The sequence below is a fragment of the Amblyraja radiata genome, chromosome 6 (assembly GCF_010909765.2).
Source record: "Amblyraja radiata isolate CabotCenter1 chromosome 6, sAmbRad1.1.pri, whole genome shotgun sequence".
Classification (NCBI taxonomy): domain Eukaryota; kingdom Metazoa; phylum Chordata; class Chondrichthyes; order Rajiformes; family Rajidae; genus Amblyraja; species Amblyraja radiata.
In genome coordinates, this window is record NC_045961.1 from 25973844 (window position 1) to 25995194 (window position 21351).

The 21351-nt window shown below is 43.2% G+C and overlaps 1 protein-coding gene across 2 annotated transcripts in view; it reads right to left on the reverse strand.

The window, feature by feature from the left end:
• Nucleotides 1-21351, reverse strand: part of yap1 (Yes1 associated transcriptional regulator) — a 119986-nt gene that overhangs the window by 14119 nt on the left and 84516 nt on the right. Inside the window, exons 3-4 of one of the 2 annotated variants that reach the window (XM_033022352.1) lie at nucleotides 16408-16521; nucleotides 244-431 (exon numbers count right to left, since the gene is read on the reverse strand). In XM_033022352.1, the coding sequence (XP_032878243.1) occupies nucleotides 244-431; nucleotides 16408-16521 (302 nt within the window). The remainder of the gene's footprint in view (nucleotides 1-243; nucleotides 432-16407; nucleotides 16522-21351) is intronic. The other variant, XM_033022353.1, reaches the window with a different exon arrangement.

The following is a 21351-nucleotide window of genomic DNA, read 5'->3' on the forward strand; positions in this document are numbered from 1 at the left end:
CAACAAAAGGAAAACCAGTTACACTGATAGTGTATGAAATGAATGATAGCGATGTCATTCAAGACTATCCGCAGTTATAGATTCTAATGCAAATCTTGCAGATAGAAGCACACAGAATGTAGTGCACATCAGTGTAGATGGAAACAGTGTAGTGCACAGTGTAAATGGAAACCAAATTAATCTATTTTGTAAATGTGATGTCTGTGTCATTGGCTTCATTCAATTGCTTTAGAAAAAAATTACCTGTCGTAAGAGTTCTTGGTGTTTCAGTCGAAGTCTTTCCTTCTCAAATTGGAGTTGCTGGAGTCTCATCTGTTGCTGTTTGTTGGAACCTGATATTGCTCCCCCTTGTGGGCTATGAGGGCTATGCGGACCCATGGATGATGGTGTTTTGACAGGAGCACTTTGCGTCATTCTCTGTTGGTCCATAGCTGTTATCAAAAATAAAAGACGACTAATTAAAAAAAAGCTTAATCTTCAGTGTTACAGCTGCCTTAAGAGCTATACAAACATTCTTGGAAGATTTTACATGCCAGGATTCTCCACATTCAGTTAAATGCAAATATTGGATGTAGAAGGCAGGTTAATGGGATTAGCTGAGGGGACATCATTATTGGCATGGATGAGTTAGACCAAAGGGCTGTATGTCCCTATAATATTAAGAAAACTTTACCATAGCAATCAACAGAGGACTGATACTGATTAGCTAACAATCCAGGGAACTACAGGCCAGCAAGCCTGATGTCAGTGATGCAAAGGAGCTACAGGAATTAAGGTGAGAGTTGGCTGATTTGGGATAGTCAGCATGGCTTTGCACATGGAAAATAGTGCCCCAAACTTGGTAAGAGTTTGCAGGATTGGCGAGAGCAGTACAGCGAATGTCGTCTATATGGACTGGAGTGTTGCCTTTGACAAGGTCCCGCATGGTAGTCTGGAAACACAAGAAACTGCAGATGCTAGGGCCTTAAGCACAAACAAATTGTCAGAGGAACTCAACAGGTCCGGCCACATCTGTGGAGGGAATGGCATTTCAGATGGGCCCTTCTTCAGACCGATTGGACTGGGGTGATGGGGGAAAAAGGAAGTGTAACCTGGAAACTACTTTGGTAGGGAAGAAGCAGGTTGAGACAATGGGTCAGCCAGGGCAGTCCTACTTGGGGATTTTAGGAAGGAGATAAAAACGGCAGTGTAGGACTGGGTTCCACTGTATTATCTTGTCAAAAGCCACTTTCTGTTGCAAGAGATTTCAAGATCCATTTTAAAGGTCATTGAATAGTTTATAATCAGCTGAAAACTAGAATAAATGGGACGCACCTTTGATCAGGGGTTCTTGGTGATTCTTATAAGAAGAATGAATCAGTGGATAATTTATGGCCTATTGATATTAGAGGATGAATGGGTTTCACCCCAACAGGGGTCATGACATTAGCAGTGAATAGTTGAACTTTGTCTTGGTGAGAATTAGTTGCCTGGTCTGATAGAAACCGTATACAGAGCCTGACTACAAGAATTCAACAAGCGGGCAGTCAACCAGTGTTCAAGGTATGACACTGGTAGGTTGGCTTTTTTGTTGAAGAGACCAAATTTGATGTTGAAATATTTTTGTTATGAAAAGTCCACTCAGGCTTTTCTTTTGCTGGTGTTTCAATCCTGAAGAAAGTGGACACAGCTTCAACTGTTACAGGAAAGACTTCTATTTAAAAATTGCTATTTCAAAAGATTCTGACTGTTTTGCACGATATAATGTTGGAGATTAGGCAGGAGCCCATTTATCTTGCAACAGTCAAATGCACAATAAGTGGTCATATTATACCAACAACCACAGAATGCTGGCTAATTTCCAACCTTCAATTCTCTGGCTCTGCACATGTTTTTGTAATTTATATCAGATTGGGGGCAGTTTTTATTTCTTTTCAGCCTCATCTATATTTCTAATCAAAGGATAAACAGTGCCATCTTGCCATTTCTCTGTGAGGAATCTGGTTAAAGAAAATGAAATATAAGAAAAAGAACTGAGACTTGGTATGAACTGATTTTCTAGCTATAATTTATGTTGTTCTCGTCTCTAAAGATTCTAATGATTAACACTTGTGTTAAAGTTATTCTCAAAATTAATTTCATGAAAAAAAAATCAATTTTCTGAGTATGCTGGACAAAACAGACTTTGACAGTGGAAGAGCAGAAATTATATTTCTTAACACTTTTATATATTTGACAATACAATCACAAGGGACGATACCTTAATAATATTTCAGATGAGAAGAAATTAGTTCAGAGGCTTGCATTTGCTTATCATCTTTTATGAATATAAAACACCACAAAGTATCATACAAAAATAACACTAGAAACTCAGAAGCTAATTTGCCCACTAAAAGCACCTAAAATTAGGAATGAGCGTAATCAAATAACCCATTATTGTGAAGAATATATATTGGATATACCCGATGTTCTTTGAAAAAAAAAGTAATCTGTATGCTGAAGAGACAGTTTTAAGGCAACAGAATCATTCATCATTATTGTAAACTATTTTATTCTGCCCAGGCTAAAACATCCATGGATATTGGATAACAGTATGGCAAGTTATTTGTTTTAGTATCACTACTTTTGCTGCGAGTTTAATAACAAGTTCTGTATTGTTCAAGACCAGATTCAATCAATAGGCAGAAGTCAGTAAAAGTTAGTAAGTGTACAAATAAAAAAGCAACAGGATTAAGTCATTCAGCCATTTAAGCTCCCTCCACCATTTAATTACATCATGCTTGCCAAGAACTCAACTCTAGCTATCCATCGATCTATCTTGGTTCCATACCAGTTAAATCTCCTGGGCAGCAGAAGAACCGATAAAGATTGGTTAAAACATTTAATTGAAATAATGCATTGTGTTTAGTGTTGGAGGGTTCCACAAGTCTTAACTCAATGGGTAAATGCACAATTCTAAACTAAATGTAAGTCCCTTGGTCTAAGGTTATCTTATTAATGGACAGAGGGCAGTGGAGGCCAAATCACTGGATGGATTTAAGAGAGAGTTATATAGAGCTCTAGGGGCTAGTGGAATCAATGGTTATGGGGAGAAGGCAGTCACAGGTTATTGATTGGGGCCGATCAGCCATGATCACAATGAATGGCAGTGCTGGCTCAAAGGGCCTCCTTCTGCACCTATTTTCTATGTTTCAATGACAATATAATTCATGGGGCAGATCTCCATCTGCCCCATTCCTTTTTACCGTCATTTTCCTAGAAAATACAGTCATGCTTTGCGTAACCATTTTTAATTTAACATCTGGAGATCTGGTAACATTCTGGTGAATCCACACTGTATTCTTTCAAGGACAATATTTCTTTAAGGTATAGCCCCAGGACTGAGCGTAATTAGAGGAGGAATATAAATAAATAAAAGCACAGAGATAATGTAAAACTCTGGAACTGATTAAGATAAATCAGTTGAAATCTTACAGACAGACCAAGATTGACAAGATTTTTTGGAAATAAAAATCAAGAAATTATACAAGTCTGGCAATTGGATTTGGGTATTAATGATCAAACTACTTAACTGGCTAATTCTGCACTTCTGTTCCTGATTTCAGAAAAACCTTTTTTCTTTAGAAGTTTAAAATGCAGTTTCATTCAATGTAGGCACAGGCATACATCTGGTAATATTACTCAATACAATGGGCACAAAGATTGTCGCAGCCCCCCCTCCCCCCCCCCACCCCCCCCCCCCCCCCCCCCGCCCACTATACATCTTGCGACTTGTGGAACTGCTGTGCATTTCACATCAATTTCAATCTCTAGTGGTCTAAGATGATTTTTTGAGTACAAGCAGAAAAACCCTTGTGTAAGCAACGGGTTACACAAGCGTTTCATTCCCGCGGTATCCACAAGCCAAAGTCAAAATCGCCGGCATCCAAGAGTCATAAGCTTGAGAAATGTTTTAAACAAATTTGCACGAATTTCCATAAAGTTGAATCGGGTCATTCATAACCCTCTAATTAGATGATCATACAGCATAAAAGTGTAAGCAGGTAATTCTGGGACGATTCAACCATGCGAATGGCAATGTTTCTGGGATACCCATTCTATCTATATGTATATCTATAGTCAGTATAAAATACTAAGAGTCTTCCTATTGTTTGTGTTTGTGCCCACCATCTGTCTCCGTGTCAATTTTCCTATCATCTTCCAAAGGCTAGGCCACGGCCTTCCCATTTTCACACATCCTACTCACATTTTTCCTGCGATGGCGATAAACATTTTCCCATCGCATACCCACCTATATTTCCAAAGTTATTAATCCTTAAAATCATCGCGCTTCTAAAACCCGGTAAAGATCCAGCATATGCAAAGAGCTTCCGCCCAATCTCCCTGCTATGCCACCCGTACAAGCTGTTTGAGCGCCTGATCCTCAACAGGCTTGCCCCAGTCGCTGAACCAGCCATCATCCCTCAACAGGTACACAAAATTGCTGGGGAAACTCAGCGGGTGCAGCAGCATCTATGGAGCGAAGGAAATAGGCGACGTTTCGGGCCGAAACCCTTCTTCAGACGGGTTTCGGCCCGAAACGTCGCCTATTTCCTTCGCTCCATAGATGCTGCTGCACCCGCTGAGTTTCCCCAGCAATTTTGTGTACCTTCGATATTCCAGCATCTGCAGTTCCCTTTTGAACACATCGTCCCTCAACAAGCTGGATTCCGACCTGGCAAATCCACAACAAGTCAACTTCTGAATCTCACACAGCACATTGAAGACGGGTTCCAGAAAGGACTGGTGACAGGAGCCGTCTTTGTTGATCTGTCTGCCGCGTATGACACTGTGAACCACCGCCTCCTCCTAAAAAAGATCTTGGAGAATACCAAAGGCCTGGCACTCACGGACCTCATCGGAGCCCTCCTGAAAGATAGGCGCTTCTATGTTGTCCTTAGCAACAAGCAAAGTCGCTGGCGACGACAACGGAATGGCTTGCCTCAAGGTAGTGTGCTGGCTCCACTACTATATAACATCTACACCAATGACCAGCCAATGGACCAGAACACTGAGCGGTTCATCTACGCCGACGACCTCTGTGTAACATCCCAAGAGAGTACCTTTGAAGCTGTAGAAGCGAATCTCACCTCAGCCCTAGATGAGCTACACCTCTACTACGAGCGCAACCACCTACACGCAAACCCTGCGAAGACCCAAGCCTGCTCGTTCCATCTCAGGAACCGGGAAGCAAACAGACCCCTTAACATCACATGGTCTGGAACACCTCTTGAGCACTGCACCAACCCTGCCTACCTCGGTGTAACACTGGATCGCACTCTCTCCGATAAGGAACACGTCAAAAACACCAAACTGAAAGTTAACTCCCGAAATAACATCCTCCGGAAGCTGACCAACTCCAAATGGGGAGCCACAGCACACACATTAAGATCTACTGCTCTGGCCCTGTGCTACTCCTCTGCGGAGTATGCGTGTCCTGTTTGGGAGAGATCATCCCATGCCAAGAAACTAGACCCAGCGTTGAATAACACCTGCCGCTCAATCACAGGCTGCTTGAAGCCCACCAACATACACAACCTGCACCTCCTCGCTGGCATTGCCCCTGCTGATGTGAGACGGGAAGTCGCCAGCCGAGTAGAGATGACCAAGGCCACCAGTGATGAACGCCACCTCCTCTACGGACGTGTACCCCCGGCCCAACGGCTGAAGTCCAGGAGAAGCTTTCTCAGCCATGTCCAGCCCCTAATAGCATCACGGGAAGAAACCAGACTCCAACTATGGACAAAAAGGCTTGAGGACGACCCCCCTCCTACTGACATGGGTATCCCTCCTTCTGAAGCCCTCCCTCCGGGCTCAGAAGCACCATGGGTCCAGTGGAAGACGCTCAACCGCCTGAGAACAGGAACAGGGCGATCAAAAGCTGCCATGGCCAGATGGGGCTATGAAACTGGCCAAACCACCTGTAAATTGTATCGTATCGTATCGTATCGAATGTGGAGAAGAGGACCATACAATGCAGCACTGCCTTGTCTGCCCCCTACTACCCAACCAGTGCAGCCCAAAGGATCTTGCAGTGTTCAATAAAAACGCAAAGGACTGTGTAAAGGAATGGGGAACTGTCATATAACCAACCAGCTTCAAAGACACGAAAAGAAGAATCCTTAAAATTTAAAATACAGCCCGATCTCTTCAAACTCACCCACTTTGGAAAACAAAATCCGAGTGACGTCACAATTCACTCGCATGGCAGGACGGGCCACTCTGCAAGGGAGGGGCAGCAGCGCTCATGGTGAACAAGGAGCGGCAGCGGCTGTAGGCCCCGACGTCCACCCGCAACCTGGTGGGGAGGGTGGTGCTGCGGGCCGAGCCCGGGGACTGGGCCTGTGTTGGAGCCGAGCCTGGTGCTGGAGCTGGAGTGAGGGACGAGCCCGGGGCTTGGGATGGCGCAGTGACCGGGGTCGAGAAAGAAGCCGCCGCTGGAACCAAGGACGAGCCTGGGTCCGGGGTCAGAGACGAGCCCAGAGATGAAGTCGGGGCCTGCACTGGAGCCCAGGCGGCGGCCGAGCTGACGGCTACAACCAGGGCCGGGCCAAGTACAAGAACCAGGCCGAGTTCCAGGCCCTGGCAATGCTCTACAACCTGGGTAAGTGCTGGGGCAGGGAATGGTAGTGAGGGGAGAAGGATGAGGGACATGAGGAGGGAGGTGGAGAGTGGGGTAGTAGAGGGAGATGGGGGGGGGGGGGTTGTGGAGGAGGGAGGTGGGGTTGGGAGTGGGGTAGTAGAGGGAGATGGGGGGGGTGGAGGAGGTAGATGGGGTTGGGAGTGGGGTGGAGGAAGGAAAGATCCTGGGGAGGTGAGGAGGGAGCGTGGGGGATTGAGGGAGAGGGGGTAAGGAGGGTAGTTGCCAAGTCTACACTCCCTCTCTCGCCCCCTCCATCTCTACCGTCCCTCCCCCTCCCCCTCTCTACCCCCCCTCCCTCTCTACCCTCTATCCCCCTCCCTCTCTACCCCCTTCCCTCCCACTACCCCCTCCCTCTCCCCCCTCCCTCTCTACCCCCATCCTCCTACCTCTACCCTCCCTCTCTACTCCCCTTCCCCTTCCTCTCCCTCTCCACCCTCCTCCCCCTCTACCCCCCTTCCCACCCCCCTCCCTCGCTACCCCCCCCCCCCCCACCCTCTCTAGGGATTGAAGAGGATGGGTGAAGAGGAGGAGGAAGGAGTGCTGGGGGATGAGGAGAAATGAGCCGCGCCTGCGCAGTTGGGGGCTATGCGCGAGTGGTGCAATATTGCACTAACGGGTCTGCACTTGGTCTTCAGATCTAAAATCTGTAACTTGGTACCAAACATACATTTTATAAGCTAAGATAGATGGAGATTTAAACATTGGATGATTAAAAAACGTAATGTTTCCTTTTGCTAAAAGTGATAAATAAAGAAAACAAGATTACTTTATTCCTCTCCACCCACAGACTTCCCAAATTTGGGTGAGGTTCAGTGATTCCCTGCCCCTCCCTTCACAAATCAGAAGGTTGCAGGTTCAGACATAATACCAGAACACACAATCAAGGAATACTATATTTTCAAATTTGCTGTACATTGAATTGGACTTTTAACCAAGGCTGGACATGCCCATTTTAATTATAGATAAGATCCAATGGCACTATTCAGAGATAATCCTGGGCCTGGCTAAATGAATCACAATGTTACAAAAATGTTCTAGCATGTTATCATGTTCCCTTTGTAAGACTATCTCATATTATATATCTATAGTACTAAAAGTCTGATCTTGACCACTTCCTGTTGTTCTGTATATTAATTTTAGAATAAACGTTGCCACTTACGGCTGTGATTTTTGGCCATCTTACTCAGAGGCCTCCTCTGATGCGGCAGGACAAGAGGATTTTTCCCATCGATGAAAAATAAAAGTTATTAGTGTTTAAAAAATGTTGAGATTCTCTCTCCTGTAAGTCACACCCCTTCCGGAGGGACTATAAAACCCAGAAGTGTTGAATGCCTCAGTCAGTCTCTGCAAGATGGGGGAGTGAGAGAGTCACATCTCTCAGTCTGAGCTGTGAATAACACTGAACACGTCTACTAAATTGTGAGTGGTTTTACTGACCTGTCAGTACCCTTAATGTGGTTTGAAAATATAGTTTGGAAATGCTAAAGCTGTGTTGCCTTTGGTTTGGAAATGCTAAAGCTGTGCTGCCTTTGGTTTGGAAATGCTGAAGCTGTGTTCCTAATTAAAGTTGCCTTGCCTAATTAAAGTTGCCTTGCCTTCTATATAATTAAAAGTCTAATCTTGACCACTTTCTGTTTGCGCTTTATATTGGTTTTAGAATAAACACTACCACATATGGCTGTGATTTTTGGCCATCTTACTCAGAGTCCCCCTCCACTCATCAGGTGCTGAGGATTTTTCCCCATCGTTGAAAAATAAAAGTTATTAGTGTTTAAAAAATGTTGAGACTCTCTCTCCTGTCAATCAGGCCATGAAGGTCACACCTCTTCTGGTAGGATTGGGGAGGGACTATAAAACCCATAAGTGTGAGCGTGGCTCAGTCTCTGCAAGATAGAGGAGGGAGAGGTAACGACTCGCTGTCTTTAGTGGCCTTGCACCCTGCTTGAAATGGTATGAAACTGCACTGAATTTGGTGGCCTTGCACCCTGCTTGAAGTGGTAAGAAACTGCACTTGAATTTGGTGGCCTTGCACCCTGCTTGAAATGGAATTTGAAGGAATAGCCGTGAGTCAACTGGCAGCCAACCAGCCGAGTGAGCTGCCAACACAACAGGCTTGAGTGACTGAGCTGCCAGCCCAAGAATCCATTCTGCCCAAAATGTCCATACTAGCCCTCTGGAAACCAGTCCCTTCAGCCCACAACACCCATACTAGCGCCCCCCCCCCCCCCCCCCCCCCCCCCACCCCCCACACACAGCTAAAGCTGTGGTGCCTTTGGTTTGGAAATGCTAAAGCTGTATTGCCTTTGGTTTGGAAATGCTAAAGCTGTGTTGCCTTTGGTTTGGAAATGCTAAAGCTGTGCTGCCTTTGGTTTGGAAATGCTGAAGCTGTGTTGCCTTTGGTTTGGAAATGCTAAAGCTGTGTTGCCTAATTAAAGTTGCCTTGCCTAATTAAAGTTGCCTTGCCTTCTATATAATTAAAAGTCTAATCTTGACCACTTCCTGTTTGCGCTTTATATTGGTTTTAGAATAAACACTACCACATATGGCTGTGATTTTTGGCCATCTTACTCAGAGTCCCCCTCCACTCATCAGGTGCTGAGGATTTTTCCCCATCGTTGAAAAATAAAAGTTATTAGTGTTTAAAAAATGTTGAGACTCTCTCTCCTGTCAATCAGGCCATGAAGGTCACACCTCTCCTGGTAGGATTGGGGAGGGACTATAAAACCCATAAGTGTGGGCGTGGCTCAGTCTCTGCAAGATAGAGGAGGGAGAGGTAACGACTCGCTGTCTTTAGTGGCCTTGCACCCTGCTTGAAATGGTATGAAACTGCACTTGAATTTGGTGGCCTTGCACCCTGCTTGAAGTGGTAAGAAACTGCACTTGAATTTGGTGGCCTTGCACCCTGCTTGAAATGGAATTTGAAGGAATAGCCGTGAGTCAACTGGCAGCCAACCAGCCGAGTGAGCTGCCAACACAACAGGCTTGAGTGACTGAGCTGCCAGCCCAAGAATCCATTCTGCCCAAAATGTCCATACTAGCCCTCTGGAAACCAGTCCCTTCAGCCCACAACACCCATACTAGCGCTCCCCCCCCCCCCCCCCCCCACTGGCCACTAATATTGGAATTGGTGGAGAGGTGGAATATTGCATTGAGCGAACCAGCCGTGTGATGCAGGGACCCAACGGGTCCCACTTAGTCTAGTACTTATTAAAACTCTTATCTTGTACGTGTTTACATCTGTATGTCTTTACATCTTCGAGAGAAAACTACGCGGTATCGATAACATTTTTACATATTCCGGTTGACAGTTTTCCCCTCATGGCCGGGATCACCTTATCTCAACATTTCATGCTTTATTTCTCGACATTACTGAATATGTTTCAAAATATCCAAAGACTTTGAATTTAAAATGATGAGCTTTCGCAGATGATGTCACAATGGGTCTGCTCGGTGCCGTCTCATTCACAGTCTTCCATGCGCTTTGAGTGATGTCACCCCTCCCACCCCCAGGTTATTCAAATGATGCCGGTCGCCGTCCTCGGGTGGACGCTCACCCACCGCCTCGCTCGGGTCCATGCCCGCCTGCAGCCTCGCTCGGGTCCGGCGCCTGGTGGGGAGGCTGCTGCTCTACAACCTGGGTAGGTGCTGCCTCTGCCCTCTCCCCCCTCTCCACCCCCTCTCTCCCCCTCCCTCTGCCCCCCTCCCTCTCTGCCCCCCTCCCTCTCTGCCCCCCTCGCTCTCTGCCCCCCTCCCTCTCTGCCCCCCCTCCCTCTCTGCCCCCCCTCCCTCTCTGCCCCCCCTCCCTCTCTGCCCCCCCTCCCTCTCTGCCCCCCCCTCCCTCTCTGCCCCCCCCTCCCTCTCTGCCCCCCCCCTCCCTCTCTGCCCCCCCCTCCCTCTCTGCCCCCCCCTCCCTCTCTGCCCCCCCCTCCCTCTCTGCCCCCCCTCCCTCTCTGCCCCCCCCCCTCCCTCTCTGGCCCCCCCCCCCTCCCCCCCTTCCCCCCCCCCCTCCCTCTCTGCCCCCCCCCTCCCTCTCTGCCCCCCTCCCTCTCTGCCCCCCCCCCTCCCTCTCTGCCCCCCCCCCTCTCTGCCCCCCCTCCCTCTCTAGGGTGTGGTAAGTATTGGGACCTATGGGTGAGTGGTAGAGTATTGCGTTCGGGAACCAACCGTCCCCTGTGATGCTGCACGTCCCAGCTACCCCTCAATCTCTACCTCCCCCCTCCCTCTCTGCTCTGCCCGCCCCCCCCACCCCCCACCCCTCATCCTTCTAGCCGTGCCTGCGCAGTTTGGGGCTGTGGATAGGGCGGGGGATGGGGTAAAAGGAACAAACTGTAGAGGTTCCACTTGGTCTGTTAGTACTTAAAACCTCCCGTTAAAAAAAGAACAACATCCAATTGTAATTCCATATTGCTACTAAGGGTGGGACTTACAATTTGAGAGCAGGGATTTAACGAGGGATCTTTCTAGTCTGTGCTGTAATGTGCCATACTATGTCTTCTTGCAGTTTTCACACCTTTTTTGTATTGCACTGAATGATATGACACAGGAGTCTAGGGCTGCCATCTTTTGACAGATTGAATTTGGGTGCTGGAGAGTGTGAATGTAATAATCCAGTCTAATTCACTTCAACGATTTTGGTTGCTGCAGATTGATATCTGGTAGAAGTAACAAAGGCTAAAATCCAATGGATATGTTTGCGGCGACAGCAATCAAAGCTGTTCAGATTAATCAATGCCAACGTAACAATGCCATTTAGGGACTCAAAATCCCTTATGATTTCCCATCTTGTTTGTAGTTTTAGATGCATCTTACAATCTACCATCTCCTTTATTGTTGCATTTACTACTGGTCCCAGTGAATTATCCATTAAATGCTTCCATGTCATTTTGTCATCGTCAAGTCATTTACTCTCTTTAGGACTTTTATTTGCATCTGTCCATATAACTGCCATGAAAGTATTTCTTTACATATGCCGATCCATTTCTATTCACTTCATACATAATGTATTAAATTTAATCTGCAAACTATATCTGATCAGTTCCAGATCATCTACGTATGATGTGTATAGCAATAACTCCTGCTCGGTGCATATAAACACATTAAAAAATCCCGTCAGAAACATATTTCACTTTGCTTGTCTGATGAATTACTAATTATATTGTAGAGTAGATTATCTTGATGGAAGATATTAATTACACACCACTTTCCTGACAAATTGTACGAATATCAAATGCAATAAAATACATCTGTTTTACGACCTTGAATCTGCGTCTGAGAGCAGAGGTTATAGAAATTATTAAAAATCATGTATGATGCTCGAGCTTTGATTAGAAAAGCAACCAATGGTCGAAAAATTAAGATTTAAACAGTTCCAACAAATATTAACCTTGCACGCTACCATTGTGAAGCAAATTTGTGGTGCTATTTTTATAATGAGCCTCAACTTCCTAGATTAGGCTTTTTATATCAACTGACCCCCAGCACTAATATTGTTGGTGCTGTGCACCAGCAATCAATTATTTATATACACAACGTGCCATACACTAATGTGGAATAAAATATTCACTCATTAACTCAATATTAGATCACTTTACTATTCAATTTTTCAAATTTGCAAGAGCAGCACAATGCTAAATCCTCAAAAAGGAATAAAATACAAAGCTATAAAGGTTGCAAATTGATGCAACATATTTATCTTCTCTGCTCCAATAGTTTCCCAACTGCATGTTAGTGACATAATTTATTATGTAGTCATGCACGACCAGTTACAAAAATATTAAAATAAGCAAATTAGACTATTGTATTTACCACCATGTTTTGGATACAAATGGCAGAAATAATTACAATGTTTCCTTCAATTCATTGGCTATAAAATGTACAAGGCCAAAAACCAGACTGTTGTGGTTTTCTACAGACCGCCAGAAAAGCAGATACTTCCTCATTTTCTTCAGCAACTGCCCTAAAGAACTGATGTTTCCATTCACCGTTACATAAAGGATTAGGAACATTTCCACTTTTGCATATCCTCACGCATCCTCCTGAAACAACATACTTGAACCCAAAGACATCTTTACAGGTTCTGTACCCTCCTCTAATGCTTATAGATTGCTGCATATTATTGCAGTGCGTCCAATACGTTACAGCAGTAGCTTAGTAATTTCCATAAGCATTAAAGCAGGCATTTGAGATGTTCAGGGGTGGTCTAAAACGTCTTCTTGATTGTGTTCATTTTTACAGTTCTATTCCACCAAACTCAATACAAGTTGAGTTGAGCTGTGATGTAAAAACTTCACAGAATGCCAAACATTTAAAAAAAAGCCAGCTCAAATTTACTTTGTGAGCTTCTGAGCAGGTTTTGAATGCAGATTATTGCAAACCATTGTCCACAGACTGCAAAGGCCCCATAGTGAACTAAGCACGACTGGGAGTTTCTACTAACTGCACCCATTTATTGCTCTTCAGAGACTTTAAAAAGTAAATGCGTTTATTCTGGCTACAAGGACAATAAAAGATACTTTCATACAACAAAACTACTCCACAAATACAAGCAGAACCTTGTTCCATTTTTTGTTAAACAGGGATTTCAGTAATTTAAATTCAACTTATCCTGGTGGTTTGGCATTGATTAAAGAATGCTTACTTTTTTGTGAAAAATAACGAACACAAATTTTCTGTTTATTATTCTCAAGACAGATCTTAAAATGATTTTTTTTAAATAAATCAAAAATGTAATCATTTTAAATACTCTCCAATTGTATCAGTTAATGACAGATTTTGTTTGGCAGGAGGCAAATATAGTGCCATCCATAATGTTTGGGATAAAGAACCATCATTTATTTATTTGCCTCTGTACTCCACAATTTGGTAAGAGAAAAATCACATGTGGTTAAAGTGTACATTGTCAGATTTTAATAAAGGCCATTTTTATACATTTTGGTTTCACCATGTAGAAATTACAGCAGTTTTTTTACACAGTCCCCCACATTTCAGGGCACCATAATGTTTGGGACACCGCAATGTCATGTAAATGAAGGTAGTCATGTTTAGTATTTTATTGCATAGCCTTTGCATGCAATGACTGCTTGAAGTCTGCGATTCATGGACATTACCAGTTGCTGGGTGTCTTAGCTTATGCTTGTTTTGGGGGGTAGTCCCCTTCAGTTTTCTTTTCAGCATATAAAAGGCATGCTCAATTGGTTTCAGATCGGGTGATTGACTCGGCCACTCAAGAAATGACCATTTCTTTTGGTTTGAAAAACTCCTTTGTTGTTTTAGCAGTATGTTTGGGATCATTGTCTTGCTATAGAATGAACCGCTGGCCAATGAGTTTTGAGGCATTTGTTTGAACGAGCAGATAAGATGTGTCTTTACACTTCAGAATTGATTATGCTACTACCATCAGCAGTTGTATCATCAATGAAGATAAGTGAGCCAGTATCTTCAGCAGCCATACATGCCCAGGCCATAACACCCCCACCATCGTGTTTCACAGATGAGGTGGTATGCTTTGGATCTTGGGCAGTTCCTTCACTCCTCCATACTTTGCTCTTGCCATCACTCTGATATAAGTTAATTTTTGTCTCATCTGCCCACAAGACCTTTTTCCAGAACTGTGGTTGCTCTTTTAAGTACTTCTTGGCAAACTATAACTTGGCCATCCTATTTTTGCAACTAACCAGTGGTTTGCATCTTGCAGTGTAGCCTCTGTATTTCTATTCATGAAGTCTTCAACAGACAGTGGTCATTGACAAATCAAAACCCGACTCCTGAAGAGTGTTTCTGATCTGTCGGACAGGTGCTTGGGGATTTTTCTTTATTATAGAGAGAATTCTTCTGTCATCAGCTGTGGAGATCTTCCTTGACCTGCCAGTCCCTTTGCGATTAGTAAGCTCACCAGTGCTCTCTTTCTTCTTAATTATGTTCCAAACAGTTTATTTTTGTAAGCCTAAGGTTTGGCTGATGTCTCTAACAGTTTTATTCTTGTTTCTCAGTCTCATAATGGTTTATTTGACTTTCATTGGCACAACTTTGGTCTTCATGTTGATAAACAGCAATAAAAGTTTCCAAAAGTGATCGAAAGACTGGAGGAAAGACTAGGTGCTGAGAGCCGTCTTATACCTGCATAAAGGAGGCATTTAAACACACCTGAGCAATTTCAAAGACCTGTGAAGCCATGTGTCCCAAACATTATGGTTCCCTGAAATGGGGGGGACTATGTATAAACACAGCTGTAATTTCTACATGATGAAACAAAAATGTATAAAAATTACCTTTAATAAAATCTGACGATGTGCACTTTAACCACATGTGATTTTTTTTCTATTACAAATCTCAAATTGTGTAGTACAGAGCCAAATAAATAAATGTTAGGCCCAAACATTATGGAGAGCACTGTAAGTAGAAATTCAAAGGTATGGGGGGGAGGAGGGAGGGGGAATGGCTGTGATTTGTGCTGGAATCACCAAGCCCAAACTGGGAATGAATATCAGCATTAATTTATAATGTTACATAACATCTTCAGTGCAGGAATAACAATGACAACATGACTGCATATGTTGTACTGTGGGAAATATTATGGTCTTAATTCAGCAATGCAGAAGCAATGTTTTTCTGGCTTAATGTTTTTGAAATCCAATAAAGGTTAACCAGATAATTAAAGAAAGGATGTTGAGCTCAATTCTCTCACCTACAAGAGACGTATTGTTCACCCAGAATCACCATTATTTCACTTAGTAATGATGGACACAAAAAAACATACTGGCTGCACAAAGTGTGCTCGGGCTGCCAATGAAGGTGAGCAACTTATAAAAAATATGTTCTTGGCTTGCAGAACAAAATAAATGAAAACCACAATATAATGTCCCTGACCTCACATGCGAGAGGGAAACTCTTTCAAGTTCAATACAACCAACAGCTTGTCTCTATTTAGCCTTGTTTAGATCTATTCTCCCCCAGCATACATGCTTCCCCCTTTCGTTTTGCCTTCAGTTACACTTGAGCTCTTTGACTCAAAAGGCCTGGAAGAGATTAAGTATCCGACCGCAAAAAAAGTCCTGGCACATACTCAAGTCTGTCTGGGATAGCTTGGCTGCACTTGACGCAAACTCACAAGTGGTGGGCCCACACTGGGAAACCTGAAATGAAAGACTGCAGTCTGAACACACCAATGGGCCATATAGCAGCTCTCTGAAGCAACAGCAACACAAAGTAAATTATATCTTTCCTTCACCATAATTTACCAAAGTTGCTATTAAACCCTAAGATTATAACATACAATGCGGGTAAAAGCAACAATGACCAATACTTGTTTTTTTTCTTGTTGAATCAAAGCCAAGCAATTGCTAAAAAATAAAATGGGTATTAATGTAATGTATTAATTACTTTGAAATTATTACCAGCTTATCTTTAAAAAGGCAAATATCTGTTAGTGAGATATAAAGCATACACGGTTGTGGTTATTACAAGCTTCGGATCTCTGGCAAAAAAAGAGTTAAAGTTGCTCCCCACTTTGGGGCCCATAGTGGTCATTAGGTCAACACTTGTAAAGCTTCAAAGAGTTTATCTCCTCCCAGCTTGACCTGCTCAGTGATCTGCACATTGTTTTGATTTAGCTCTCGCCAGTCAGAGACTAGCACAACAAAATACTGCAATCTGCTCAGTTAAAAAATTTCCACAAGGAATACTACTAAGTTTGGCTCGACAGCTTAAAAAAACAAGTCAAGCATTACCTGTAGCAAAGGCTCACTTACCATAGCGAGGATCAAGCCTTGGGTCCAACCAAGATGTGGTCTTGTTTTTGTGGTTTATGTAGTAAATCTCCCCATCTGGGGTTATGCCTTGCTCCCAGCCATCGGGAAGTGGGCCTGAACACAAAGTAAAGGAATTTACGGTGGGCTGCTAAGCAGAGTGAAATATTGCAAGCTCAACAATTACATGACCACTAGAAAATAATATTTTAAAAACCCTCCCAAAAAAATGTTTTATACAAATGAAAATAAGTATAGCTAGATAAATCTTTTGAGTTGTGTATTTAGGCAAAGATCCTGCACACAACAGTATAGGGCAATTACTAGAATTGCTATACTATATTACTATAATCTTGTTGGAATTAACCCAGATATAGCTTTGAGACTTGCAATATTCTATTCCGATGCAGCCGTTGAATGAGCCCCATGGACTGAGCCAAACTAGGGTTCAAATATTCCTCATTTAATTTGCAAATGAGGTCAAAGTCTTAATCCAGTTGTAATTAGGGGAAAGAAAACTGATGACTGTAAAGCCTCAATGTCAACCGTTATCCTTCTAAGAGACACAACACAATACTGCATTGTTTCAAAGTAGTAGAAATGTCCCATCCCATTTAATTCTTATCCATGGGGAACTGTCATCTTAGTTGACAAAGTATGTCAAAGAACCAAATGGAACTCAGTGGGACCCAGAGCAACTTGGAAAGGGAGGCGGGGGGAGGGGGGGGGGAAGGGCAAACAAAAATAAAAGCTGGAAGTCCACAAAGGAAGCATTACGCAAAATTGTTGTAGTGGCTTGGAACCCTGCCAAACTGTTAAATAACCACCGTCTCGGTTTTAGTTGGTGAGGGGAAAAAAAATTGTAAAGAGCAAAGTTTTTTCCAAAAAGAAGAAAAACATGAATCAGAAATTGCTTGAACACAGCTCAGATTTTTTTAAGGCTTCACAAATATAATTTGTTTGATTCAGTAAAGTTATCCGGCCTGCAAATTTAAGCTCCAGTACTTGCATGAACAATTTAATTCCTTTTTACACAATGATTTCCTGTTTAACATCCTCGGGATAGTAAAATTATGTCATGTTTTAAAAGTGTTTAAAAGAATATAATTTACCTAACAGTACCAAAAACGTGGCAATTAGTTCTGCAAATCTAGAATTTACATGTACAATGATACATGCTCTCAACATGTTAGTAAGTTTATTCAGCCGACCAATAGTTGGAGAAAGTATATTATCATATATTAGCCTAAATGGCTATAAAATATGAATGTCATTAATAAAATCCACACCATTGCATTTGAGATTGCATATGATGGGGTGGTGAGAGTGCGAGACTGAGGACAGATATTTAATATCTACCCCTTGACTCCTATATAGAAATAGGTGAACATGGAAGACATCGATCAACAGAAATTATGAAGTTCGTAAAATAAAAAATTGGAAAAAAAAATGTGTTTTAATACAAGAATGGGGAGCAAGGAGTGAGGTGGGAAATTATTATGATTATAAAACAGTCATACATGGACATACAGTGCCACAATGTGATGTTACACGCACCAATAATGTTAAAGGTGTTCAACTGGTCAATCATTCAAAAAAAATCTGGTTTCAGAAATCTGATTGAATTGCATGTTAGAAGTTTACATTTGGTCTTCTGTAAATCAACCTTGGAAGTGGTTTTGCCTGCAGGATTTTCACCGAAGCAGAACTAACACAGTAAACAGAAGACTTTATACGTCATTGATTCTACAGCTAGCTACCCTGGCTGCAAGTGGTTAGTGCAGCAATTTGTGTGCAAAAGCTCACCATTCTCTTTTATATTGCTGAATGACCAATCACAAGGAACCACACTTCTCAATTTATTGCATAATGTTGAAGAATTAAATAAAGTAATACATAATTAAATCAAGAAAAACATTTGATCAAAAACTAAACGAACCATAAAAAACTGACCAACACAATCAGCAAGTCAATCTGATTGAATATCTGAAATCAGGAATTTGTGACTCAAAAAGGATGTATTTGTTATAATCATAAGGTCATCAGGAATAGGAGTAGAATTAGGCCATTCGGCCCACCATTCAATCATGGCTGATCTATCTCTCCCTCCTAACCACATTCTCCTCCCTTCTCCCCATTACCTCTGACACCTGTACTAATCAAGAATCTATATATCTCTGCCTCAAAAATATACACTAACTTGACCTCCACAGCATTCTATGGCAAAGAATTCCACAGATTCAACACCCTCTGACTAAATACATTTCTCCTCATCTCCTTCCTAAAAGAACATCCTTTAATTCTGAGGCTATGACCTCTATAGACAATAGGTGCAGGAGCAGGCCATTTGGCCCTTCGAGCCAGCACCGCCATTCAATGTGCTCATGGCTGATCATCCACAATCAGTACCCCGTTCCGGCCTTCTCCCCATATCCCTTGACTCCGCTATTTTTAAGAGCCCTATCTAGCTCTCTTTTGAAAGCATCCAGAGAACCTGCCTCCACCGCCCTCTGAGGCAGAGAATTCCACAGACTCATCACTCTCTGTGAGAAAAAGTGTTTCCTCGTCTCCGTTCTAAATGGCTTACTCCTTATTCTTAAACTGTGGCCCCTGGTTCTGGACTCTCCCAACATCGGGAACATGTTTCCTGTCTCTAGTGTGTCCATGTCCTTAACAATCTTATATGTTTCAATGAGATTCCCTCTCATCCTTCTAAACTCCAGAGTTTACAAGCCCAGCCGCTCCATTCTCTCAGAATATGACAGTCCCGCCACCCCGGGAATTAACCTTGTAAACCCACGCTGCACTCCCCCAATAGCAAGAATGTTGCTCCTCAAATTAGGGGACCAAAACTGCACACAATACTCCAGGTGTGGTCTCACTAGGGCTCTGTACAACTGCAGAATTACCTCTTTGCTCCAATATTCGATTCCTCGTGTTGTAAAGGCCAACATGCCATTCGCTTTCTTCACTGCCTACTATACCTGCATGCTTACTTTCATAGACTGATGTACAAGGACCCCCAGATCCCATTGGACTTCCCCTTTTCCCAACGATGCCATTTAGATAGTAATCTGCCTTCCTGTTTTTGCTACCAAAGTGTAAAACCTCACATTTATCCGCATTAAACTTCATCTGCCATGCATCTGCCCACTCCCGCAACCTGTCCAAGTCACACTGCATTCTCATAGCATTCTCCTCACAGTTCACACTGCCACCCAGCTTTGTGTCATCTGCAAATTTGCTAATGTTACTTTGAATCCCTTCATCCAAATCATTGATGTATATTGTAAATAGCTGCGGTCCCAGCACCGAGCCTTGTGGTTCCCCACTAGTCACTGCCTGCCATTCTGATCCCTACTCTTTGTTTCCTGTCTGCCAACCACTTCTCTATTCATGTCAGCACTCTACCACCATACAAGGTGTTTCAATCAGCAAATTGAAAATTGGCACTAATGCAAATTGGTAAGGATCATCAATAAAGTGGCCATCTCTAATTAATAAGAGTGTACCTATCTCTGAAACACACAAATATGCAAAACACTTGTGCATGTACTTTACTTGCTAATTTCAAATCTTTTTGTTTAAAAAAAACACTGCTTTCACAGTGACTAGTGGGGTGCCGCAAGGCTCAGTGCTGGGACCCCAGTTATTTACAATATATATTGATGATTTAGACACAGGAATTAAATGTAACATCTCCAAGTTTGTGGATGATACAAAGCTGGGTGGCAATGCAAGTTGCACGGAGGATGCTATGAGGCTGCCGGGTGAATTGGATAGGTTGTGTGAGTGGGCAGATGCAGTACGTGGATAAATGTGAGGTTATCCACTTTGGTGGCAAGAGCAAGACGGTAGATTATTATCTGAATGGTGTCAGATTAGGAAAAGGGGAGGTGCAACGAGACCTGGGTGTGCTTGTACATCAGTCACTAAATGTAAGCATCCAGGTACAGCAGGCAGTGAAGAAAGCTAATGGCATGTTGGCCTTCATAGCGAGAGGATTTGAGTATAGGAACAAGAAGGTCCTACTACAGTTGTACAGGGCCCTGGTGAAACCACACCTGGAATATTGTGTGCAGTTTTGGTCTCCTAATTTGAGGACGGACATTCTTGCTATTGAGGGAGTGCAGCGTAGGTTCACCAGGTTAATTCCCAGGATGGCGGGACTGACATTTGATGAAAGAATGGATCGATTGGGCGTATATTCACTGGAATTTAGAAGGATAAGAGGATATCTTACAGAAACATTAAACATTCTTAAGGGATTGGACAGGCTAGATGCAGGAAAAATGTTCCCGGTGTTGGGAGAGTCTAGTCCAGGAATCACAGTTTAAGAATAAGGGGTAGATCATTTAGGACTGAGGTGAGAAATAACTTTTTCACCCAGAGAGTTGTGAATCTGTGGAATTCTCTGCCATAGAAGGCAGTGGAGGTCAATTCATTGGATGTTTTCAAGAGAAAGTTAGATTTAGCTCTTAGGGCTGAGATGGAGGGATATGCGGAGAATGCAGGAACGGGGTACTGATTTAGGATGATCAGCCATGATCTTATTGAATGGCAGTGCTGGCTCGAAGAGCCGAATGGCCTACCCCTGCACCTATTTTCTATGTTCTATTTTCTATGTTTCTGTGTGTCAATCAACTCCAAGCTATTTTATCATTTGCCTTGCAAACGTGTCATTTCTCTTGAATCAAACCACAAGGTTTACATTTTGTCAAGTTGAATCCGCAAGCCATGCAATGTGTTGTAGGACATCATAATTAAATACCTCCAGTTAATGTTCAGATAGTGTGCAACAAACAGGTACAGCACGCAGTGAAGAAAACAAATGGCATGTTGGCCTTCATAACAAGAGGAGTTAAGTATAGGAGCAAAGAGGTCCTCCTGCAGTTGTACAGGGTCCTAGTGAGACCTCACCTGGAGTATTGTGTGCACTTTTGGTCT